The following is a 27,043-nucleotide window of genomic DNA, read 5'->3' as shown; positions in this document are numbered from 1 at the left end:
TTGAAGGATTCGAATGAAGTGAATTTCTCCACCTTTTCATTGTTGACTATATAAAGCGCATTATTGCATACGTTCAAAAGTTTATGAAACATTCTGTTGTTGTGTTATTTATTAAATTAAGAAACAATGTCTCACTTTGATATTGTTAAAGAATTGAATGATGTACGACTCGATGGCCTACCAAGAACACAATCATCTTCGCGATTACAGAGAATGAGATCGGAAGATCGTGGTGGTAGTGGTAGTGGTGAGTCAACAAGCAAGCACCGAGTTTTAGTTTTAGTTCTGTCCAATGGGCTGTCGTTATTGCCAGACATGTCTGCCAATAAAGAATAGACACTAGGCTATCCATCGACTGATTTATTAGGAAGTGACTATTTCTCCGAACGTTCGGAGAAATAAACTTGAGCACTATTTCTCCAACTCCAACTCCAAGTCCAGTCCAAGTCTCTGGTTTTCGTTCTCGAGATTTTTTTTTGGGCTGTCATTATCCCCAGACACCTGTCTGGGGATAATGAAAATTCGTTATTCCCAGACACCATTCTGGGGATAACCAAATTTCGTTATTCCCAGACAGATATTTGAAACTCCGCTCTTTACTTTTACTTTTAAGCAATTATCCACATTCCAGAATATGGAATGTTTCCAAATAATGCACATCATAGAAATAAGGAAAGTTAATAAAATATCTATAAAAACATAAAATTAACCAACATTAAATCAGTTGTTACTACATATACACAATATGCGTCGACTTCGACTTCATGGCCGAATGGTTTAGTCTTAGTCGTCTGCCCTGGAAGTTTTACCAGAAGCGACGTTGCGGGTTCAAACCCTGGTTCCGCCACTTTTTTTTTTTTTTTTTTTTTAATTTCCGTCTTCTTTTTACAGAACGGTGCAAGGGATAAATGTCCCATCCATCCTCCCCCACCTCTTTTTTTTTTAAACCCCCTCTCTCTCTCTTTCTCTCTCTCTCTTCTCTCTCTCTCTCTCTCTCTCTCTCTCTCTCTCTCTCTCGCTCTCTCTCTCTGTCGCTCTCTTAGTTCCTTTCTTAGCAAATTGTCATATTCGTCCTCACTCCGATCTCAAAAAATGTCTAAAAAGGATAAATAATTAAAAAGCAAACAAACAGAAATATTGAGAGAGTGACCAAATGGTGAGATAGAGGAGAAAAAAAACAAACAATAATTTTTTTAAAAAATAAAAACAATTTTAAGAAATTCATTTCCAGAAACGGATCAAAAGGTCAAACAAAAGGCGAAAAGAATAGACTCGCACCAAAAAAAAAAAAGAGGTGGGGGAGGATGGATGGGACATGTATCCCTTGCAACGTTCTGTAAAAAGAAGATGGAATTTTAAATGAAAAAAAAAAGTGGCGGAACCAGGATTCGAACCCACAACGTCGATTCTGGTAAAACTTCCAGGGCAGACGACTAAACCATTCGGCCATGACACCCACATAGAAGTCGATGCATATTGTGTATATATGTAGTAACAACTGACTTAATGCTGGTTAATTTTATGTTTTTATCGATATTTTATTAACTTTCTTTATTTCTATGTGCATTCGAAAACATTCCATATTCTGGAATGTGGATAATTGTTTAAAAGAGCGGAGTTTCAGATATGTGTCTGGGGATAACGAATTTTCCCCTCATGAATTTGATGATAATAATGATAATAATAAGCATATTTCTATATATCAATGATGGCTGCAACGATAGTGGTGGTGGTGTTGACGATAAAGATAATGACAGCGATGATAATGGTGGTGGTGATGCTGACAATGGTAGTAAAATTGTTCTCAGTTGGTGAGCTGTTGACCAATCAACAATTGAAAAACACAAGATGGCCTATTTATTGATGTTTTGAGTGCCAAATTCAAAGAACTTGGACTTATCTATAACTACAGAATTGCGATTGCTAAAGACAAAAGATAAAAATATGAAAGTGTCCGAAATGGAGCTCCAACCTAGACACATACACGCACACCCTCCCACTATTACTGTTAGGTCTTCATTGCAATGCAATACAATAGCTCACCACTTAGTCATCACATTTATTTACAATTGACCAGTAGATTTTTGACCAATCAAAACATGGAATTTGTGACACACCTTCACACATGCTCGGAAAAACATAGTTGGTTGTTTATAAACAATAACGTGAACGAATTTGACCTCCATCTGATCGTTGTTATTGTTTTTATATTGACAAATGGGTGACTAGTTATCACACAATTTTCTCGATCATATTATAAACGTTTAAGTTTACACATAGTTTTCTGTGTTGATTCTACTGATTAAGAGGTAGAACAATGGGTATTTTACTTAAGACATACCATCTATAGTAAAACCTGTGTAGTTTGCTGTGTCTACCAATCACTGCCATTGTTTACATTAATAATAATAATAATAATAATGGTATAGATTTATAGTGCGCCAAACATCCCTTCATCAGGAGGGCTCTGGGCGCATAATATAGACTAACTTAATCATTAAGCCCTAACACAGTACACGAACAACGCTAATTATACACATAATCAAAAGAAAGCCTGTCGGAATAAGAATGTCTTCAATCGACGCTTGAATTCCTCTAGTGAAGACGAAGAACATATCTCTAGTGGTAGTAAATTCCACAACCTTGGACCAGAATGCTGAAAGGCGCGTTCACCAGCCTTCACTCGACAGCGGGGTGTTTTCAATTTGAGGTCGTTCGTTGATCGAAGCGATCGCTGTGGGTTATACCGTTCGAGGTTTGAGAGATATGCTGGTGACGAGCCCTCCAGGCATTTGTAAACGATAGTTGAAGATTTATATTTAATCCGCTGGTCCACTGGCAGCCAATGCAGCTGCTGTAGTAATTCGGGAGCTGCAGTTTTTCTGTCTTTCTGTAGTACAACGCGGGCTGCCATGTTCTGTATTTTCTGGAGTTTGTTTATTTTGTCCTTTGTGAGACCAACAAACAGTGCATTGCAGTAGTCCATTTTCGGGAATATCAAAGATGTTACCAATTTGTTGCAAGTTTCTCTATTAATAAATGGTCTGATTGTTCTGATATTTCTTAGAATGCAGATAGCACTTGTTCTCACATTGTTAATATGTTTGTTCATAGACAGATCACTCTCTAAGGTGATGCCGAGATTTTTTGCTGATGTTGTGAGTTGTATTTTGTCATTATCGTTGATTGTCAGTGCCAGTGTAAATGGATCTGTCTTATTATTTGAACTAGCAATGAATAAGGCTTCAGTCTTGTCGCCATTTAATTTTAATCTATTTGCAGACATCCATCTCATCACATGGTTGATGCATTGTTCGTAAACAGTTATCTTTGAAACTATATCGGATTGCAAACACATGCTATATATCTGGGTATCGTCGGCCTACATATGGTAAGCGAGAGAATGTTGCTCTAAGATTCTCACAACAGGGAAGTGTAAAGTACAAAAAGGACTGGACCTAAAACGGATCCTTGAGGTACACCAAAATTAAGGTCACGCTCTGACGAAGTTACTTCCCCAATTAAAACTGATTGAGTTCTTTGAGTAAGATATGATGCAAACCAGTTTAGAGCAGTGCCCGATATGCCGAAAGTAACTTGTAGCCTTCGAAGTAGTATGGCATGGTCGATGGTGTCAAAGGCCGCCGAAAGATCGAGAAGACTAAGGATGGTGGTTTTTCCTTGATCGATAATTTGCAGCAAGTCATTTGTGATTCTCATCAATGCTGTTTCTGTGCTATGGTTTTGCCGATAGGCCGATTGAAAGCACTCATCGAGGTTATTATGTTTCACGTGACAAGAAAGTTGTTTTAGTACAATCTTTTCTAGAATTTTGGAAATGAATGGTAGGTTTGATACAGGCCTAAAGTTTTTAAAATTATCACTGTCAAGTCCCGCTTTCTTCAACAATGGCTTCACCAATGCTTTCTTGAAGCTTTCTGGAACAACTCCCTCCCTTAATGATTGATTAATCAATTCAGTGATGTAAGGTGCAAGTTCATCAATACACTCCTTCAAAAGGGATGTTGGTAAAGGGTCGAGCCTACATGATTTGCTAGGACTAGAGAGAATCGTTTTCTTTGTGTCATTTATTGAAATTTCTTTGAAAGATGTTAAGGGTTCACCATAAAAAGAGGTATATTCTGCTTCTGTTTCGTCTGTGTCAAGTTCACTCCGTATCGTTGTTATTTTATTCATGAAATACTCTACAAAGCAGTCCGCGAGTTGCTTGTCGTCAGTGTGGTGTGGCAGGCTTGTTTTGATCTCTTTGCCTAGAAGCTTATTTGAGATTTTATAAAACTCCTTCGGACTTTTTATGTTATCAACTTTATCAAGATAGTAGATACGCTTTGCCTTAATTGTCACCTCTTTGAGTCTATGTTTGAATGATATGTAAGTTTCCTTATCAATTGTCAGGCCAGATTTTTTCCATTTCTTCTCCGCTTTTCTTTTCTCTTTCTTTATACGTTTTACCTCCAAATTGTAACATGGTGATTCTTTTCTGATGTTCACAGATCTTGTCGTGAGAGGTGCGTGCTTATCCATAACACTAATAACTGCTTTATCAAAATTGTCACCAGTCACTTCTTTCTCACAATGTGTAGTTAGAGAGTGAGAGAGGTCCGCTTTAAATAGTTCTAGGTCAATTTTCTTCAAATCTCTCGAAACAACTATTTTTTTTGTTTTTGTGCCGTGTACTGTCCCCCCTCTGATGCCAAAAGATATTAAATGATGGTCTGAAATGCAAAGATCATCTACATTGATAGGTGTCGCTAGTTGCATGTCAACGCTGGTCAATACCCAGTCAATAATGTGTCCACACCGATGTGTCTTTTCATTGACATGCTGTGTCATGTGATGTGACGAAAGTAGTTTATTTATATTTCTTATATCCGGTGTGTCTCGATCAAAGTGTAAGTTGAAATCTCCAACAATAATATTTTTCTTTGACTTCATGTCAAGGCGAAGAAGGAAGTCCTCGAATTCATCAATAAATAGTGATGTTTTTAATCTATTTTTTGCACTGGGTGGTGGCCTATATATTGAATGAAGCTTGACTGAGTCATGTTTAAAATCAATGACCATTCCTACCGATTCGAATGCCGAAAAATTGTTGACATCATGATTAAATCTAATGGTCAAATTTGACCTAAAGACCACTGCAATTCCTCCCCCTCTCCTTCCTTTTCTCGGAAATGACTGAGTTGTATGTGTGAGTGGTGTTAAATCCGACACAATTGCTTCATCCCCATTCTCCTTTAACCATGTTTCAATTATTATTAGAATGTCAATAGATCTCTCCTCAATCATATGTTTAATGTCTAATGTTTTATTGCGGCAAGACTGGGCGTTTATTGTCGCCACTTTTAAAATTGGAAGTGATTTCTTTTCACTCATAAGTAGTATAATTGTCTGTGTGGTAGGTGGCCGTGGTGTTTTATTTTTAGGGGTGGGCCGATGGCCACACTGTGTTGGGATGGCCCTTTGTTTTCGTATCCCTCCTCGACTCAATCGATGTTTCGGTTCACTTGTTTCCAAACGGTGTTTGTATTCGCTTTCATAATTATAACAATCATTATCACTTTCATGGTGTAAAATGTATTCAAGACAATCGTTGGTTTTCGTAAGACTTGTCATCGCTGTGGACTGTATGGTGACGTGTGTTTCATTTTCTAGATTCATAATACTGGGCATCGATGTTAGAGCACAGTGAACACTTGTTGTAAAATAAATAAACAACTTTGTTCATAAAATAAAACACTTGAAATTATTAAAATTTAGCATAAAATTCACGAATGATACACAAGTCCTTTGATAAAAATAAGAAATAATTATATCACTCAGAAGACTAAAACGTCACAATTCGATTGGTATAAAAATCCAGAATTGAAAATGTGAATAAACGCTAAAATAAATAGACAACACAGAGCAAATTGAAACGTGTCAGCCTGCAAGGCGTGTTACAATGACATTATGACGATTGTCCGAGAGGCGTGGTTATCTACCGGTTAATTGAATACCATTCTATTCTTACTCATCTCACAGCTGGCTCCGCCTCGCCGTCCAGGTCCAAGATTCACACACCCGGCAAGTCTTCGGGGACACCGAGTAGAGCGGGTTCCAAAACCCCTGGGGGTTGCGATGCCGGTAATCGGAGCTCTAAAAAGGCGGCCAAGACTCCCGGTGGCGACGGTGCCTCAAAGAGTGCCAAGAAGTCGAAGACACCAAGCCATGGGGCAGACAGGTCTGGTTGTTTGGTTTTTATTTTTTTATCTTCTTTTTATTAGTTTTTGACCTTTGTTTTGTTTTTGTTTTTTTTACTCATGTCGTGCGGCTATGTAGTCTTGTGGTATGACACTCCCTTTCGGATCGGAAGGTCATGGGTTTGAGCCTCGCTCGGCACATAGTTGAGTTCTTGGAAAAGGCTCTTTACTCACATTCTCTCACCTTACTCGGGTGTAAAATGAGTACCTGGCTGTTAACAGCGTTGACTCTGTCCGAAAAATATGTAATATCGCTTAACAGGCTGTTGACTGGGGACCCCTTGTAAAGCGCTTTGAGCATGTTTAGTGGATATTGCACTATATAAAAGCTCAAGTTTTTTGGGGTCTTTTCATTGACTGAGTCATCCAGCCACAGTGGAAGGTGTCGTGTCAATTTGTTCTTGAGTTTGACACTGACCCCTTGACTTTTTATCCTCTGTTTTCATCTGGCACTTCTCTATATCATCATCATCAAGTGCCAGACCTGTTGCAGACATCGGGGATCTGTCCTCAGATCTTCTCAATAGCTTCTCTATATACCCTTTTTTTTCTCATCAGCCAAAAAACATTTCCATGTCTTACCATCCCACAAAGATATATAAGGTTTTTAAATGAGGACGATACCTTGTTGTGGTGGTATGCATACCTGCCAAATCGTACTAATTTTTCGTAATGTTACGAATTTTAGACAAATTTCATGGCCAAATACGAAATTTTATGGAAAATTACGAATTTTTAATTCTTAGTAATACTTAGACAATAATAATAATAATTATTATTATTGTTATTAGAAGAAGAACAAATATTACTACTACTACTACTACTACTACTACTACTACTACTAGTACTACTACTACTTCTACTACTACTACTACTTCTACTACTACTACTTCTACTACTACTTCTACTGCTACTACTACTACTACTACTACTACTGTAGTAATAATAGTTATAATAATAATGATAATAATAATATTGTGGTTGTTTGTACACAATTTCAGAAATTACGAATTTCCTTGTCAAATTACTAAAAATTGACATAAAAAATACTAAATTTGAAGTTTTCAGTTTGGCAGGTCTGTGTCTGTGTTCTGGGAAACTGTTCCACAACACTGCAATGCTACTTTTAAAAGGAAGATCGTTTTATGAAAGAAAAAGTTTTGATTTTTTGATTGTTTTTATGCCTTAAGTTATATTTTCTTGTTGAGTATTGGAGGGGACCATTGTAAAGGATTTTAAAAGTTTCTGTTGCCATTGTACACATTCTTTTGATTTCTAATGTGAGGCTTTTGTTCACAGGTCATCATCATAAGAGTAGAGCTACAATGATTTGTCGGGTGGTTGGATGGGAGCATCACCCTTGAATCATATACCTATGATGTTCGCATGGGTGTACGATCCGATAGTGATGTTGTTTCTTCTTCTCTTTACTAGCCTATCCTGCTTCTTTGGTTTGTGATTGTATTTTTGACAGGGGATATTTTTTTCCTGTAAATCCTCTGCCTGTTTGTTCTTGGTTATTTATAATTTAGCTTATGATATCTTTAGGTTATGATTTTGATTTACATTTGTACTATTTTTGTTAGATTGCTTGTTTTTTTGTTTCAGCGGTCTCTCATATAACCTCAATTGTGTTGGAAGAGACCTAAAGCAACAAACAAAACAAACAATGATTTGTTGTGGATTAGCTAGCATGCAATTTATATGGAACCATTTGATCAACTCATTGCTTTCTTCATACCTGCCAACCCATCCACTTTTGGCGAAATCATTCCTTTTTTCACACTTCCTTTCCACTATTTCGCCATTTTCTCAAAAAATTCCCATTTTCAAAGATGATGATAACGGTAAGAAGAAAAACAATGAAGGGGGGGAGTAAAAAGATGCTTTTTTTTTTTTTTTTTTAATGAATACCGAAAAGGGGGCTAAGTAGGAAAATGAATCAACGCTGATGGTTTTCCTCGGATCCGCGGAAATCGTGGAACGAATAGGTGCAGTTTCCCATTTTCTAGAAGTTAGCTAGAGTATCAATGATAGTTTATCATCTCAATTGCTCTAAAAATGTGTGTGTGGGGGGGGGGGTGAATGCTGTAAAAATAATGGGGCTTAAAAAATGCAATCATTACAAGTTTTCCTCCCTTTTCAGTTTTTGGCACCATCAGCACTGATGAATAGCACTCCTTCCCTTCACCATTCCCTTACCTATCACCCATTAATTGACATGCAATTTGCCAGCTGTGCCAGAACACTGTCTTTATGTATTTGGTGGCAAAGCTCGTGGTCATTTTGATCCATTGATGACAAATTCCTATTTTTTGGTCTCAAATTTCTTTTTTTTTCTTTTTTTTTTGGTCTCAAATTCCTATTTTTTTTGGTGTCAAATTCATATTTTTTGTCTCAAATTCATATTTTTTTGGTCTCAAATTCATATTTTTTTGTCTCAAATTCATATTTTTTTGTCTCAAATTCATATTTTTTTGTCTCAAATTCCTATTTTTTTTGTCTCCAATTCATTTTTTTTTGGTCTCAAATTCCTATTTTTTGGTCTCAAATTCCTATTTTTTGGTCTCAAATTCCTATTTTTTGGTCTCAAATTCGTATTTTTTTGGTCTCAAATTCCTATTTTCTGACCTTCTTTATTCCACTTTTGGAATATAAAGGGTTGGCAGGTCTGCTTTCTTGCTCTAATATTAACATTGCTCAGAGGGATTTAAAGAAAAGTAATATCTAGACTGCATCCTATGTTGATACTTTGTCCCCGTGCTTTTGATGCGGATGCTCTATCTTATCAGATCAGGACCCCTGAGAACAAAAATGATTCGAGCTTCTCTCTCTCTCTCTCTCTCTCTCTCTCTCTCTCTCTCTCTCTCTCTCTCTCTTATATATATATATATATATATATATATATATATATATATATATATTGTCACAGTAAAGGTTGTTCACAATTATCTTATTAAATTTTATTTTATTAAGAACTGAATTCATCTCACTCCAGTTATATTTCGGTAGGCTTAGATAAACTTTACCTTCTAATATTAGATCGTCTTTCCTTTTATAGCCTTCCCTCGAATTAATTTCTAATTAGTGAATACTTTTCGTTCTACATTCTGTCACGTAGCCACTTATTATAAAAGCTGATAGGTCTAACATTTGACACTCACTTTCTCTCCACAATCTATGCCGGACGGCCAGTCGCTCTATTCCTATATATATACTGGAAGATTTTTATCTTTTGGGACTTTGTAGATATTATATCTACACCATTAAGACGCCGGAGCTTTTAACTTTGATTGTATAATCTTCAAGGATCAAACCCAAGCCCGCTGTCAAAGGACTACACAATAACCTCTTACCAATTGCCTGGAAGTGGAATTTTACGAGTCCGATCCTGTTATCAGAGGAATAGATCATCCAAGCCCATCAACTGCCTGGAAACGTAAACTTACGAACCTGACATATTATCATAAGTTACGTAAAATATTCATATCTCTATTTGTAACTGCCACGATCACTGTTTATCTCTTTTAATTAAATTTCATCATTATTTTTATTTCATTGTAAACAAATCGTTAATTGTTTTTCATTTATAGTAACTAGTAAATTCTGGGGCCTCATTCTACATATATCTTTATGCATAGTCGAGTAGCTCTTTACTCACTTGAGACCATGACATATATATATATATATATATATATCTTTTTCTCTCTCTCTCTTTCTTTCTTTTTCTCTCTTTCTCTTTCACTCACTCTCTCTCTCTCTCTCTCTCTCTTTCTCTCTCTCTCTTCTCTCTCTCTCTCTCTCTCTCTCTCTCTCCTCTCTCTCTCCTCTCTCTCTCTCTCCTCTCTCCCCCCCCCCCCCCCCCCCCCCCCTCCCCCCCTAACAAAACGAATGAATTAAAATTTTTATTAAATTAAATTCCACTGATATATATTTTTTTTTGTTTTATTTTATTTTTTTCCCACTCCAGATTTATTCCAAACAGAGCCAATATGGATCTTGACTTTGCCCATTACGCGTTGATGAATGGCAACCGAGAGGCAGCGCAGCAAGAGGGTGGAGAGAACACCGATCCTGAATATTCTAGCCAGTTGGCCTCGGCCCTGAACTGCGATAGAGTCAAGATTTTGAATTTTAAGCACAATGCGCCCGAGGCTGCCAGTAAGTTTGGCTGTTGTGGCTTATTATAGATAGAATGAAGATGACGTCACTCAGGCCTTTGTTGTTATTTTTGCCATCCATCCGCGTTTGTGAGTTGTTCTCACTAAACTGTACTCAGGTGTAAAATGAGTACCTGGCCGTTAACAGCGCTGTCTTTGTCCGAAAAATTGTAACATCGCCTAACCAGCATTATGTTCCGTCCTACATGTTTAATGTTGCTGTTGACCAGGGACCCCTTTGTAAAGCACTTTGAGCACATTTAGTGGATATTGCGCTATAGAAAGCTCAACTTAAACTGTATTAACCCGACTATAAACGTTCATGGATACACACAGTTTTGTGTGTTGGTCCGTTATACTTCCGGATGGCAATGTTGTGAACTCCTTGGCCAAGCGCATTCTATCTATAGAAATTTGGAGGCATGAAGCCTGCAGGTTACAAGGTTCCTGCCGCCTCCTTGAATTCAGGGACTCCTCTGAAAAAATCCTTGATTTTGATATTACGGTGTCAACTCTTTGAATTATGTGAGATTGTGTTAAAACTACTACAACTACCATCGCCATATTATCAGTCATCATCATCATCACTACCACCACTTTTACTACAATCACCACCTCATCACCACTACTGCCTTTACGGCAACATCCACCACCACCACATTATTATTATTGCCACCACTTCAACAACAATCACAATATAATCATCACCACTACCACCTTTACTGCAACATCCACCACCACACATTATTATTATTGCCACCACTTCAACAACAATCACAATATAATCATCACCACTACCACCTTTACTGCAACATCCACCACCACCACATTATTATTATTGCCACCACTACAACAACAATCACAGTATAATCATCACCACTACCACCTTTACTGCAACATCCACCACCACCACATTATTATTATTGCCACCACTACAACAACAATCACAGTATAATCATCACCACTACCACCTTTACTGCAACATCCACCACCACCACATTATTATTATTGCCACCACTACAACAACAATCACAGTATAATCATCACCACTACCACCTTTACTGCAACATCCACCACCACCACATTATTATTATTGCCACCACTACAACAACAATCACAATATAATCATCACCACTACCACCTTTACTGCAACATCCACCACCACCACATTATTATTATTGCCACCACTACAACAACAATCACAGTATAATCATCACCACTACCACCTTTACTGCAACATCCACCACCACCACATTATTATTATTGCCACCACTACAACTACAATCACAATATAATCATCACCACTACCACCTTTACTGCAACATCCACCACCACCACATTATTATTATTGCCACCACTTCGACAACAATCACAATATATTCATCACCACTACCACCTTTACTGCAACATCCACCACCACCACATTATTATTATTGCCACCACTTCGACAACAATCACAGTATAATCATCACCACTACCACCTTTACTGTAACATCCACCACCACATCATTATTAAGTTACTGCCACCACTTTGACAACAATCACAGTATATTCATCACCACTACCAGTGGTACCAGCTATTTTCCCTTTCTTTGGACAGACTATGTTGTGAAAGTTGTTAGATATTCATGAGTCTAATTTATAAACTGCATAACCACCAGGTTTCAGGTATTGTAGTTGTAGTGTGTGCTTTGTCAAGTAAAAACAAATACTTTCTTGACTTTGGACCAAAAATTTATCATCTCTTGATATAGATAGTGGTATGATTCATATTGTGGGCCTTTAAAATTATTTTTGGGAAAGGAAAATTCATTTTTTTTTACAAAATAAGAATTATATTATATAATGTTATGTGGCTATCATATTGTATATTGTAATTTTTGCATTTCGGCTTGAGTTTTCCCGATGGGCCGATACATTTTCCTCCTTTTTGACCAAATGCCATTATCATCTCTGAGAAGTATATTACATATAATGTTACGTAATTATGATATTATATATTATGTAATTTTTGCATTTTGGTTTTGAGTTTTGCCAGATGGATGAATGAATGCATTTCCTCCTTTTTGGCCAATTCAATTGCCATTAACATCAGATAGAATTATTGTGCGGCTATGTGGTCTAGTGGTATGACACTCGCTTTCGGATCGGAAGGTCCTGGGTTCGAGCCTCGCTCGGCGCATAGTTGAGTCCTTGGAGAAGTCTCTTTACTCACATTCTCTCACTGTACTCGGTGTTAAAATGAGTACCTGGTCGTTAACAGCGTTGTCTCTGTCTCAAAAATTTGTAATATCGCCTGACAGATGTCATGTCTCGTCCTACATGTTATGTGTTGCTGTTGGCCAGGGACCCCTTGTAAAGCACTTTGAGCACGTTTAGTGGATATTGCGCTATATAAAAGCTCACGTTTTTTTAATACAATTATATCTTCTCTCTCTTTTAAAAAAAAATCTAAGTGACCTAGTATGAATAACTTTTAATTGTCAAAGGTTTTCTTTCTTTTTTTCCCCCCCCCCCCGTTTCCACAGGAAGTGATGGCAGCAATTTACGCGTGCTGTACAACACTGGCAAGTGCACTAGCAAAGCATCCACCAGCAATAGACATATTCCCTCCAAACCAGAAAGGATTCTTGATGCCCCAGATCTTGTAGATGACTATTGTGAGTTGTATTCTACTAGTGCGGCTATGTGGTCTAGTGGTATGACACTCGCATTCCGATCGGAAGGTCCTGGGTTCGAGCCTCGCTCATCGCATAGTTGAGTCCTTGGAAAAGGCTCTTTACTCACATTCTCTCACCTTACTCAGGTGTAAAATGAGTACCTGGCCGCTAACAGCGTTGTCTCTGTCCTAAAAATTGTAATATCGCTTAACAGGCGTCATGTCCCGTCCTATATGTTAAATGTTGCTGTTGACCAGGGACTCCTTGTAAAGCGCTTTGAGCACATTTAGTGGATATTGCACTATATAAAAGCTCAATTTTTTAATTTTTTTTTTAGTTTCAATGGATTATGTTGTGCATGTAAACATAAGTCAGAAGAGGGGGGGGGGTACCATTTTGTCAAATTTATGTATATTTTTTTATGCTGGATTCTTAACCCACATTTTAAAAAGTGGATGATGTTATGAGCCTAAAAGCATTAGGTGAAATGAATTGTTACAGACTTGAGCTTGAGGGGTTGTATAATTTTAGTGAAATTTAAGTATATTTTCTCATACTGGATCTGGATTCTTCACTGCAAAACATGTGTGATGTTACGCATCTAAACATAGTGAAATTTAGATTAATCAGGGCTGAGAATCCCCTAATTATCTCGCCTCACCATCACAATCGTTTTAAAATACTCCCACAACCACTACATCAACATCACCAATCACCCTTTTACACCAACTCTACAACACCACACATCATCATTCTACACAACTATACAACCATCCACACATTATCTCTAACCACACTACTACTACAACCACCATCACATCACATCCTACACCACACTACTACTACAACCACCACCACATCATCATCCTACCACCACCACCACATACACCTACACACACCTACTACTCTACAACTACCACCACATCATCATCCCTACCACACTACTACACAACCACATCATCATCATCTCCACTACCACTACAACTACATCACCACCCATCATCATCCCTACACACTACCACATCATCTACCCCACACTACTTACAACACCACACATCATCATTCCTAACACCTACTACAACACCACCACACAATCATCCACTATCGACTACTACAACCACCACCACATCATCATCCCTACGCACACCAAATTTAATACCTTCAACTTTGAAATCATGTCAGAATTACGCAACAACATTTGATGCATCATCCTATCACGACCCTACTACAACCACACACATCATCATCCCTACCGCCATCTTTTTTACTACTACTACAATATTTTGTAATTTCACTTTCAACTTTTGAATTGCTCCAAGTGGTGTCAGAAATTATTGCGAGACACATTTTTGATTGCATCTCGGTAAATTTTTAATGAAATTCAAATTTATACGTTATCGTCGCATAGATAGTTCTTGAACTCCATTCTCTCTCTCTCTCTCTCTCTCTCTCTCTCTCTCTCTCTCTCTCTCTCTCTCTCTCTCCATCTCTCTCTTACTCTGTCTCTCTCTCACTCACACACATACACACACCTGGGTGGGGTTCCTGACCTCCCATAGTGGGCAAGGGGGTACATACTATGTCTTCTATCCCCTTATATCTGTTTTCCAACATGCTTTCTGTCTTTGTCTTGGAATGCGATTACTTGGTTTTGTCCTGGCCCTGGCCAGAGTCCTAACTGGAAAGGAAACAGTCAAATGCTCAGTTATTGTTTTGGGAGATGATATTTTTTTTCCTTGTAAATCATCTCTCTGTTATGTATTAGTATATTTGTTATTTTGAATGTATAATGTAAGCATTTGAGTGTATTCCTCTTTGTGCCCGGATGAGGCTTATAGGTGATCTCAAACTAAGTACATTGGTGGTATGCTCTTTGAATCTACATCTAATCCCTATTTGTTCCAGTTCCCCCATGTCTTACTTTTTCTTGGGTGCTTTAACTGTAATACTCGAACTTTTTACTATCCCATTTTCTTCCTTTTTACTGGCGCTGATGTTTCCTAAATGTGATGCAAGCGCCGTAAACCCTTAAAAACAACCAAACAAAACACACACACACAAAACACACACTATCTTTCCTTCTGTCAGACAAACCTAAATCTATAAAGTGGATCATTCCTTTTCACATCAGCCATCATTCTCTCTTTTCACCTTCAAGTACACACCTTATCACCACCACCGCCACTATCATAATCATCATCATCATCATCATCATCATCATCACTGCCACTACTACTACAACCACCACCATCACCACACCATCATTTCATGAAGCACCACCATTACTACAACCACCTTCACCACATCATCATCATCACCACCATTGCCACCACCACTACGACATCACAACACTATCACCATTAAAACAACAATCACTACCACTACCACATCCTTACCACCACTACTACAACCTCCTCCAACACAACACTATCACCACCACCACTTCTGTAACCACCACAACCACATACATTATCATTTCTGCCACCAGTACAACAGCCACCATCATATCATTATTACCACCACCCCTACCATTCATTTTAATATTTTATACGTCATAAATTGGTTTTGGAACTTTACTTGATTTGAAACAAGGGGTATTAGGATGACTATAGATCTCAATAGATTATATTTTGTTTGCAGAAATTCCTGATTAAGCATTGAAATTGTTCGGAATTGTTTCTGAAATTTACGTGAGCCAAATTTAAGTTGGCGTCTCTGGTCAACTTGAAACAATGGGATGTGGGCATTAGTGAATCTGTGAATACGGGAGATGTATGTGGCGACTACCACTACTACTACAACCATCATCACATCATCATCCTTACCACAAATACTACAACCACCACCACATCATTATCCTACCACTACCATTACTACAACCACATTTTATAATTACACTTTCAGTTTTTGAAATTCCTCCCAGTGAAGTCAGAAATTGCTGGGAGACACATTTTGGATTGCATCACAATAACTTTTAATGAAATTTAAATTTATAGGTTATTTTTGCATGGATGGTTCTTGATCTAAGGGCTGAAAAATGTCCTCCTTTTTAGTGACCAGTCATTCTCACCCCTGATTAATAGGTTGGACGTTGAAAATTTTTAGTCAAATATAAGTATCTTTTTTTATGCTGAACTCTTAACCAATATCAGAGGAAAAGGATTTTTGTTTTTTATATATATATATATATACATATATATATATATATAAATATATATATATTGAATCGTGTCTGATACAAATATGGTACTAAAGCGCTCGACATGTAGTAATGGAGCGAATTATTATTTTAATATTTACCACAATGTTTGAGACAGTCTACATTAATGTTTCAGGCCTAATTATGAAACATTAATGTAGACTGTCTCAAACATTGTGGTAATATTAAAATAAAAAATATATATATATATATATAAATAATCTTATAATATATAAATTTTTATTTGTCTTTTCTCGCTACATTACTAATTACATCCACTCCCCCCCCCGCTTCGTCTTTTTTACCTCGTTCTTTTTCCTTGACCGGTTTCAGATTTAAATCTTCTGGACTGGTCTCATCAGAACATCCTGGCCGTTGCGCTTGGTCCTGTGGTTTACTTGTGGAATGCGGAGACGGCCACCATCGACCAGCTGCTGGAGTTATCTACCTCTGGTGACTATGTGTCGTCTCTCTCCTGGTTACAGGAAGGTGCTGTCCTGGCAGTTGCCTTGTCTACTGGTGTTGTGCAGGTAAATTGATTGCTGAATTATTTCAACTTTTTTAAAAATTGAGATTTTATATAGCGCAATATCCATTAGACATACTCAAAAGCGCTTTACAAGGGCTCCCTGGTCAACAGCAACATTTAACATGTAGGACGGGACATAACGCCTTTTAGGAGATAATACAATTTTTTTTTTCGGACAACGCTGTTAACGGCCAGGTCCTCATTTTACACCTGAGTACGGTGAGAGAATGTGAGTAAAGAGCCTTCTCCAGGGACTCAACTATGCGTCGAGCAAGGCTCGAACCCAGGACCTTCCGATCCTAAAGCGAGTGCCTTACCACTAGACCATATAGCCGCTCTCTCTCTCTCTCTCTCTTTCTCTCTATATATATATATATATCTTCTATCCCACTTTTATATCCTGCTTGATTAATAGCTCTACACTTTCTCATGATTTATGAGGTCTAATAAACGTTTGAGGGACCTAATAGCTCGATAGTATAGAACACTCTTCACACACAAAGGGGTCAATTCCAGTTGAAGTTTGTTTTTTTTTTAAATGGGTAGCTGGTTCTGTTAGATCTGGTGGAAAGAACTCTGTGTTAGACAAGCCTCCTATTTAAAGGGTAAGAGACTCAGCTCATCCCAACCCCTTTTCTCCGATTGTTAGTACATTATACAGGGTGTCCAGCAAGGTTGTAATAAGTCATTAATTTGACCTCTTGGTCCATTATACAGGGTGTCCAGTAAGGTTGTAATAAGTCATTAATTTGACCTCTTGGTCCATTATACAGGGTGTCCAGCAAGGTTGTAATAAGTCATTAATTTAACCTCTTGGTCCATTATACAGGGTGTCCAGTAAGGTTGTAATAAGTCATTAATTTCACCTCTTGGTCCATTATACAGGGTGTCCAGCAAGGTTGTAATAAGTCATTAATTTGACCTCTTGGTCCATTATACAGGGTGTCCAGTAAGGTTGTAATAAGTCATTAATTTGACCTCTTGGTCCATTATACAGGGTGTCCAGCAAGGTTGTAATAAGTCTTTGACCTCTTGGTCGTAAATGGTCTTAAATTTACATCCATGGTCGAAAAAAAGTCCTAAATTGATGATTCAATGAATTGAGGGTTTTAAAAGTTTATTTTTATTGAAGAATTGAATCAGATAATTAGGAATGCAAAAAATGACAAGGCTTCATCTAGGGGCCGCCATTTTGAAAATCCGAGGCACCAGTCAGACATACTGTCTGACCGTTGTAATGTCCCTTGGTGGTCATTTTGCTTCCCCACAGATGGGTTGGGTGACTCCTTTGATCTCTGGGGTGCTCTGACTCCATGTGAACTCACCATAAGAGATGTTGGTTCTAAATGTTCCGACAATTTTTCACCACCGTTACCAGGCCTGAATCCCAGCTCTGTCTGAAAAGTTGGCAAGTATTGTGTAGTATAGACCTGTAAGTTCTCAGTCAATTAACTGAAATCAGTCAATTCGTCAAATTCAAATATTTTTAAAAAGGGAAGAAAGAATTGAATAAAGAAAGAATTCATGAATCATAGTCGAATGACTGTAAAGTTAATGAGTGTTCCACAGCGCTACGCATGGCTCATGGGCCGTTTATATTAACGATGGATATATATTGCCAAGGCTAAGCGTCACTTTTTAGAATTACCGTGTCTGAACACACCCCAGTGTATTTTCACACAGCCTTCGTGAAATTATTTTTTCACTTTCCAAACTTGTCGTAGCCAATTTTAACTGAGCAGCCGAGCGATAAATTTCACTGTTTCGTCTAAGCCAAAATTGATTTACTTGAAGGACAGGAAAAGTATGAAAAAGAAAAATTCGAACACCGGAAGTTCGTTATGTAGACACCTTCAAATCGAAAGTTATATGATTGCTACAAGCACATCTCGATTACCTCATGTTGTAAACAAACTGGTTGACCGTTTCTAAGTTTCTTCACTGATTGGGTACCTAATTATAAGGAACAATGGTAATTAGTCTAATTAATTCCCGAGCAAATTAGTTTTATGCCATTGTTTTGCTCAAGCGAGCTTGCTGTTTACCTTTCATTTTCATTCTTTGGATTTTACCACTACGACGAATTACGAAGAATTTCAGTCAATTTTTATAGAGCTCATTTACAGGTCTAGTAGTAGGAACTTTGTAATTTAAAAGTTTAAATCTTGTAGATGTGTGGTGTGATCTTTAATCCAACTTGATATCCTCTTCCTTTTTGCTTTCCCTCTCTCTATATCTCAGCTGTGGGACACAGATCAGAAAAAGATGCTGCGATCCATGGCTGGCCATTCAGCCCGTGTTGGTTGCCTGTCCTGGAATAGACACATTCTCTCAAGGTATACTGTGACACGTGTAAAACTTTTGGTTTTGACAGGAGACTTTATCATTATCAGGCTTGCCAATCGTACTGATAAAATTGGACCTATTGTCATTAAAAATCTTGGGTCGGGTTCCTGGCCTCCCATAAAATTTTTTTTTTAAATTGAGCTTTTATATAGCGCAGTATCCACTAAACGTGCTCAAAGCGCTTTACTAGGGGTCCCTGGTCAACATTTAACATGTAGGACGGGTCATAACGCCTGTTAGGCGATATTACAATTTTTTCGGACAAAGACAACGCTGTTAACGGCCAGATACTCATTTTACACCTGGGTACGGTGAGAGAATGTGAGTAAAGAGCCTTTTCCAAGGACTCAACTATGCGCCGAGCGTGCGGCTCAAACCCAGGACCTTGCAATCCAAAACCGAGTGTCATACCACTAGACCACATTGCCATTCCTGACCTCCCATAGTGGGCGGGCGGCACTCACTGCGTCTTCTATCCCCCTATATCTGTTTTTCATCATGATTTCTGTCTTTGTCTTGGAATGAGATTACTTGGTTTTGTCCTGGCCCTGGTTAAGAGGGGAACAGTATACCTGCCGAATCTTACACATTTTTCGTAATTTTACGAATTTTAGACAAATTTCATGGCCAAATACGAAATTTTATTGAAAATTACGAATTTTTAATTCTTATTAATACTTAAATAATAATAATAATGATAAGAAGAAGAAGAACAACTGCTACTACTGCTATAATAATGATAATAATAATAATATTGTGGTTGTTCGTACACAATTTCAGAAATTACGAATTTCCTTGTCAAATTACTAAAAATTGACATAAAAATTACTAAATTTGAAGTTTGAAATTTGGCAGGTCTGGAACAGTCAAATGTATAGTTTTGGGAAATGATATTTTTTGTCTTCTAAATCATCTCTCTGTTATTCACTGTATTATTTTTGTTTTACCCAGATACATATATATATATATATATATATATATATATATATATATATATATATATATATATATATATATATATATATATATGTATATATATTTATGAGTGTTGGTGGGTACTCGTAGGTACGAAAGTGCTCGATAATGATGTTAGAGCTAATATATAATATAAATTGTCACTCACATTATATGACCAAGACGTTCGTTTCTGTGGCTTTCGTCCTCGTCTTCAGTCGGCATAATGTCCGAAGAAAAAAATGTCTTCCGTTTCAGGTGCTTGTCCTTGCTTCCGTTGTGTAGTGGTGATATATATATATGTGTGTGTGTGTGTGTGTGTGTGTGTGTGTGTGTGAATTATGATTTGTAAACATTTGAGTGTGTTCCTCTTATTAGGAGGCGTTAAGGTGATCTCAAACTAAGTACACTGATAGTGTGCACTTGGAATCTACATCTGTTTCCTTTTTATTTAAACCATTTCCACTTTTGTCTTCCTTTTTCTTGGATGCTTTAGCTGTAATTCCAGAGAACTTTTTACTATCCCATTTTCTTCCTTTTTACTGGCGCTGATATGACCTAAATGTGTTGCAAGCGCCGTAAAACCCTTAAAAACAAAAGTCCTCATTTAAAAATTTTGAGCTATTCTCTTTTATACTATTTTTTTTTTTTAATTTAAGTAATCACTAGTGGCTGAAATACAGAAAAGTAAAATTTTAAAAAATTGAGCTTTTATATAGCGCAATATCCACTAAACGTGCTCAAAGCCCTTTACAAGGGGTCCCTGGCCAATAGCAACACTTAACATGTAGGCGATAGTACAATTTTTTCGGACAGGTACTCATTTTACACCTGAGTGTGGTGAGAGAATGTGAGTAACAAGCCTTTTCCAAGGACTCAACTATGCGCAGAGAGAGGCTCGAACCCAGAACCTTCCGATCCGAAAGCGGGTGTCATATCACAAGACCACATAGCTGAAAGTTATCACTCGTGGCTGATAAAACAGAAAAAGTAAATAATTGGCCAAGCTATGAATGTTTGTTTTTTTTTCCATCCAGTGGTTCCAAATCAGGGGCGATCCACCACCACGATGTTCGCGTCGCCCAGCACCAGGTGGCTACTCTCCAGAACCACACTCAAGAAGTGTGCGGTCTGAAATGGTCGCCCAACGGCCGATACTTGGCCAGCGGTGGCAATGACAACCTGGTTAATATCTGGTCCAGCCAGGTGGGAGCGGCCAGCGCCAACGTCCCCATTCACACCTTCACACAACACAGGGCCGCTGTTAAGGTGAGGGTGGAAGCTTCACTTTACCTTTTTATAATTTTTTTTCCTAAGTTTACTATAGAAACCAAATTTGGCAAAAGTTTAAAAATTTGAGATTTATGCTTTTATGCTTGTTGGAGAAATATTTCATAAGAGCGTCTGCCATTGTTCCGATAGTTTAGAACCAGTTACTAAGTTACTATACGTCATTACGAGGGAAGTGACATCACGACTGTTGAAGCCTAGTGCCTAAAAATAAACCTTTGAATTGTCTTCACTCGGTTTCGAATACTTCACAGTAGCCAAGGTGTGTGATTATGAACTTTGTTGAATGTGCGGCGACTTAAGTAGTGTTAAAACTTTCTTTGAGAAAAAATGAGGATTTTTAACATTTTAGTTGAATTTGAGGTGCTCTGTATATAGATAGATAAATAGATAGCTTGAGAAAAAAAATGGGGGATTTTTAACATTTTAGTTGAATCTGAGGTGCTCTGTATATAGATAGATAAATAGATAGCTTGAGAAAGAAAATGAGGATTTATAACATTTTAGTTGAATTTTAGGTACTCTGTATATAGATAGATAAATAGATAGCTTGAAAAAAAATGGGGGATTTTTAACATTTTAGTTGAATCTGAGGTGCTCTGTATATAGATAGATAAATAGATAGCTTGAGAAAAAAAATGGGGGATTTTTAACATTTTAGTTGAATTTGAGGTGCTCTGTATGTATATATATAGATAAACAGCTAGTTTGATATATTTTTAAAAACTGATTTATTTATATTTATTTTGTCAGGCCATAGCCTGGTGCCCCTGGCAACCGTACCTTTTGGCAACTGGTGGCGGTTCTGCAGACAGACAAATCCTCATGTGGAATGTCCAATCTGGATGCAATGTGGGTACCACGGCCACCGATTCTCAGGTAGAGTTTCCTTCACTCGGATATCTACTAGTAATATTTTCTTTTAAATAATTTGTATTATTACTTATTTATAACAGATCGCTGTTACACTTTTTGTGGTGAACAGATCAGTGGAGCTAAAACTCCGGTCTGGAGCCAAAAAAATCCGGATTACGGGCAACTTCCGTCAAATTCCGGTGAAGTTAAATCATTCCAAGGATACCCCCCTTCCAGTTACTACTAGTTAACTACGCCACTACCACATTATTTCATTCATCTGCAGTGTTTCATTCATCCTGTTTTGTTGATAAGGGGGAAACCCGAAACATTCATTTGATCTGTTTTTGTAATTAAGTTGAAGCTTACAATCAATTTCACATTATTATTTATTTCTTCGAGCTTCCAGCAGCAACATTTACATTTTATCTTTAAAGAAAATCTGTATTGTTTGTCTGATCTTTTTTCTACTTCTTGAAAAAAAAATGTTTAAAGTTATTTTCTGTCAAGCTGGTTGTGCATTCAAAAAATAAATTAATTTTACAATTTAAAAAAAGGATGGAATTTTTGTATGAAGCACTTTATACTCTTTTTTTTTTTAGCAGCCCTTGCAGAACTGATGAAGGTTTAATTAAAAGAAGCACTGTCTTTTAAATCAAGATAATTTTTTTACCCACCTTACTGGGTGGGATTCCTGACCCATAGTGGGCAGGGAGGTACATGCTGTGTCTTCTATCCCCCTATACCTTTTTTCCAACATGCTTTCTGTCTTTGTCTTAGAATGGGATTACTTGGTTTTGTCCTGGTCCTGGCCTGATACTCTGGCTGGGAGGGAAACAGTCAAATGTATAGTTAGTTTTGGGAGATAATATTTTTTTCCCTTGTAAATAATCTCTCTGTTATGCACTGTGTTATGTTTTGTTTACATATTATATATTACATTTGAGTGTATTCCTCTCAGTGGGGACCTGTGCTTGTGTCTGGATGAGACTTTTAGGTGGTCTCATACTTAGTACTTTGATAGTGTGCTCTTGGAATCTACATCTGATCCCTATTTGTTCCCAGTTCCCCTTTGTCTTACTTTTTCTTGGGTGCTTTATTTGTAATCCTAGAACTTTTTACTATCCCATTTTCTTCCTTTTTACTGGCGCTGATATAACCTTAATTACCCACCTTACATTCAAGGAGGACGAATTTTTCTTCCTGATTTGTCTAGCACTGTATTCCTTTATATATATATATTTTTTTACAATAAATCTAAAGCCACTTCTGTTTGTTTGTTTGTTTGTTTGTATTTAGGTGTGTGCCCTGCTGTGGTCTAAAGAGCACAAAGAAATCATTTCAGGTCACGGATATGCCACAAATCACCTGAGAATTTGGAAATACCCGACCATGTATAAAATCACTGATCTCGTCGGTGAGTGAGTTTTTATCTCATTTTATATTTTATTCCTTTATTCGATTTTCTTTTTTCTAACTAAAAATACAGAGATGCAAATTTATTGATGATGAATTCGGAAGATGTAGCAATTTTGTATCTATTTGTTTTGCAATTATTTTTGAATATATTTATTTATTTATTTATTTATTTATTTATCTATTTGAGTCTAATTTTTAAAAACCACAATATCTCAATGACAACAAAACATAGGGTTTTGAAGGCCTACGTATGGTCAGTATTATTATATGGCTGTGAAAGCTGGACAATTACAGAAGACATTGGAAAGAAACTGGAGGCAGCAGAAATGTGGTTTCTTAGAAGGATGTTAAGAATCTCATGGACAGAGAAGAAAACTAATGAAGAAGTATTAGAGCAAGCTGAAACTAAAAGGTTATTAATTCCTACAATAGGAAAAAGACAAATGCAATTTTTAGGGCACCTAAATCAACATAAATGTATTGAACATCTTACTCTCTCTCACAGAAAAGATAGAAGGTAAAAGAGTAAAGGTAGACCAAGAAAAACATAATATTTGAATAGTTTGAACAGCTGGGTGACAAAGAAAGAGAAGAGTAATATTAGTTTTTTTGAGGTTATCTGATCGGAGAGATGAATGGCGTACCATGATCACCGATGTCTGGCACAGACTTGGTACTTGAAGAAGAAGATTTATCTAGATTATTTGTTTTCACTTTTTTTTTCTCTTTATTTGTGTAAAGGGGGTGGGAGGGGGATGCGAGTGGTTAAGGCATTGCACTGTGATCTGGAAGGTTCCAGGTTCGAGCCCTGCTTGGGGCACTTTCGTTGTTTTTTTTTTATTAACCCCCAATTTGCTCTCTTTGGACGGCATGGGTGATTCCCGTTGATGTGTGACATCTTGTTTGATGGATTATCTAATCTATATTCTTTCATGGAATGCCTGGGCGACGGTATATAATGGTACCGTTGCAAAAGTGCCTAATATTTGCGACGGTATATAACAGTACCATTGCAAAAGTGCCTAATTTTTGCGACGGTATATGACGGTACCATTGCAAAAGTGCCTAATTTTTGCGACAGTATATAATGGTACCGTTTCAAAAGTGCCTAATTTTTACGACGGTATATAATGGTACCGTTGCAAAAGTGCCTAATTTTTTTATTTAAAAAAAAAAATTTTTTTATTGTAATTTCAGGCCACACCGCCCGTATCCTGTCCATGACATTGTCGCCAGATGGCACCACAGTGGCCAGTGCGGCCGGAGATGAGACGATCAGGCTTTGGAAGTGTTTCGAGGTCGACAAGACGGCCAAGAAAGCGGCATCGACGGCCGCCGCAAAGACTTCGGACAAGATGATGTCTTCTCTCACCAAATGTATCCGATGATGAAGTCGTGAAGAAGTTTGGGTGTCGCAAATGAATATAAGGGGATATCACTCTGAACTAAGAATACCCAAATTATTAATTTTTAAAAATTATTATTATAATTATTATTTGATATCGCACCAGTCCAGTATCCACAAATAGTGCTCAGAGGGGCTTTACAATAGTTGTTTTTTTGGGGGGTTTTTTAGTATCACACTAGTTCATTCATTCGACTACGAAATCACTACAACAGTCACACCCATATCTTGTTCAAATGAGATCCACTGTCTGAAATCGGTGTTATGTGAAAATTACTGAGCTCGGGGGCATCGGATTTCTTTGTCCAATTTGTACAGCCTTGTGTACAGAGGTTTTGGGGTCAGCTGACCAAATTTTGATTTTCTCTGCCCGGCCCCCCTTTGTTTTGGAGTGAGATGTCTTGGGGTTTGTCCTGGCCCAGGCCGGAGTCTTTGGCTGTGGGGGAAACATTCAAATGTATAATATTAGTTTTGGGGGATTTTTTTTTTTTTTCCTTGTAAATCATCACTCTGTTATGTACTGTATTATTTTTGTTTTGATTTGATTTTCATGTTCTATAAGCATTTGAGTTTATTCCTCCTGGTGGGAACTTGTGCTTGTGTCTGGATGAGACTTTTAGGTGATCTCAAACTAGGTACAATGATGGTGTGCTCTTGGAATCTACACCTGTTCCCTATTTGAACCAGTAGGCAGGGGGGTACATACTGTGTCTTCTATCCCCTTATATCTGTTTTCCAACATGCTTTCTGTCTTTGTCTTGGAATGAGATTACTTGGTTTTGTCCTGGTCCTGGCCAGATGCCCTGGCTTAGAGGGAAACAGTCGAATGTATAGTTAGTTTTGGGAGATGATATTTTTTTCATTGTAAATCATCTCTCTTATGCACTGTATTATGCTTTCTTTATATTATATATTATGATTTGTAAAACATTTGAGTGTGTTCCTCTTAGCAGGGACCTGTGCTTGTGTCTGGATGAGACTTTTAGTGATCTCAAACTAAGTACTTTGATAGAGTGCTTTTGGAATCAACACCTGTTTCTTATTTGAACCAATTCCCCTTTGTCTTCCCTTTTCTTGGATGCTTTATTGTAATTCTAGAACTTTTTACTATCCCATTTTCTTCCTTTTTACTGGCGCTGATATGCAAGTGCCGTAAAACCCTTAATAACGAATCAAAAACAAACTATTTGAACCAATCTCCTTTGTCTTATAGTCATGTGCTTTTAAAGAATCTAGACAGTTTTGGACGATCGCATTTTCTATATTTTTTACTGCTGTTGAAACGACGTAAATTTGTAGCCAGCGCCTCCGTAATACCCTTAAAACTAAAAAACAAAAACAGCATGTTGTGTTTGGTTTCCATGGAGAATCTGCGGTGGCATCGATTCCTTTTTAGTTCAGAGTGATGTCCCTTGAATATGATTATGATAGATTATTGATATGATGAAGTCTTTCAGTAAGATTGAATTGGTTGTTCGGGTGGTTGGATGGGAGCATCACCCTTGAATCATATACCTATGATGTTCGCATGGGTGTACGATCCGATAGTGATGTCGTTTCTTCTTCTCTTTACTAGCCTATCCTGCTTCTTTGGTTTGTGATTGTATTTTTGACAGGGGATATTTTTTTTTTATGTAAATCTTCTGCCTGTTTGTTCTTTTATTTATAATTACTAAATACTAGTTATGATTTGTTTATTGTACTATTTGTAGATGCTTGTTTTTTTGTTTCAGCGGTCTCTCATATAACCTCAATTGTGTTGGAAGAGACCTAAAGCAACAAACAAACAAAGAATTGGTTGTTGTTATTGTTTGAATGCATGCACATTTTACATCCATTTTCTTTTTTTTTACTTTGATTTTATAATTACTTTTCTAAAAACGATTATAAGAAACTAACAATTTGCATTTTACTAAATTTTTAATTGTTTAATTATATAGAACTTTTCCACAGTTTAACCATG

General features: G+C 37.3%; 1 protein-coding gene across 2 annotated transcripts; it reads left to right on the top strand.

Annotated features, from left to right (window-relative positions):
- LOC144955850 (cell division cycle protein 20 homolog) lies at positions 1-27,043 on the top strand. Of its 2 annotated transcripts, none has more exons than XM_078886058.1 (10): positions 1-247; positions 6,046-6,244; positions 10,234-10,424; positions 12,952-13,083; positions 16,616-16,812; positions 19,053-19,147; positions 21,149-21,380; positions 22,155-22,280; positions 23,556-23,673; positions 24,873-27,043. In XM_078886058.1, the coding sequence occupies exons 1-10, from the start codon at positions 127-129 to the stop codon at positions 25,061-25,063; spliced, it is 1,602 nt and encodes a 533-aa protein (XP_078742184.1). In that variant the 5' UTR covers positions 1-126; the 3' UTR covers positions 25,064-27,043. The 2 variants fall into 2 exon arrangements, with proteins under 2 accessions (XP_078742184.1, XP_078742185.1); XM_078886059.1 differs by having other exon boundaries at positions 1-241; positions 24,873-25,195.

This window comes from Berghia stephanieae, chromosome 10 (assembly GCF_034508935.2).
Source record: "Berghia stephanieae isolate SIO BIC M18660-M18661 chromosome 10, UCSD_Bste_1.3, whole genome shotgun sequence".
NCBI lineage: Eukaryota > Metazoa > Mollusca > Gastropoda > Nudibranchia > Aeolidiidae > Berghia > Berghia stephanieae.
The sequence above is the reverse complement of the archived record's forward strand: the minus strand, read 5'-3'. Positions and strand labels throughout refer to the sequence as shown.

What these genes read in the sequence shown, in the direction of transcription:
- LOC144955850 (XM_078886058.1), top strand. Translation starts at nt 127, where the DNA reads ATGTCTCACTTTGATATTGTTAAAGAATTGAATGATGTACGACTCGAT. An exon ending in CAATGCGCCCGAGGCTGCCA is followed by an intron (nt 10,425 to 12,951) that starts GTAAGTTTGGCT and finishes CCGTTTCCACAG; the next exon opens with GAAGTGATGGCAGCAATTTA. An exon ending in AACACAGGGCCGCTGTTAAG is followed by an intron (nt 21,381 to 22,154) that starts GTGAGGGTGGAA and finishes TTATTTTGTCAG; the next exon opens with GCCATAGCCTGGTGCCCCTG.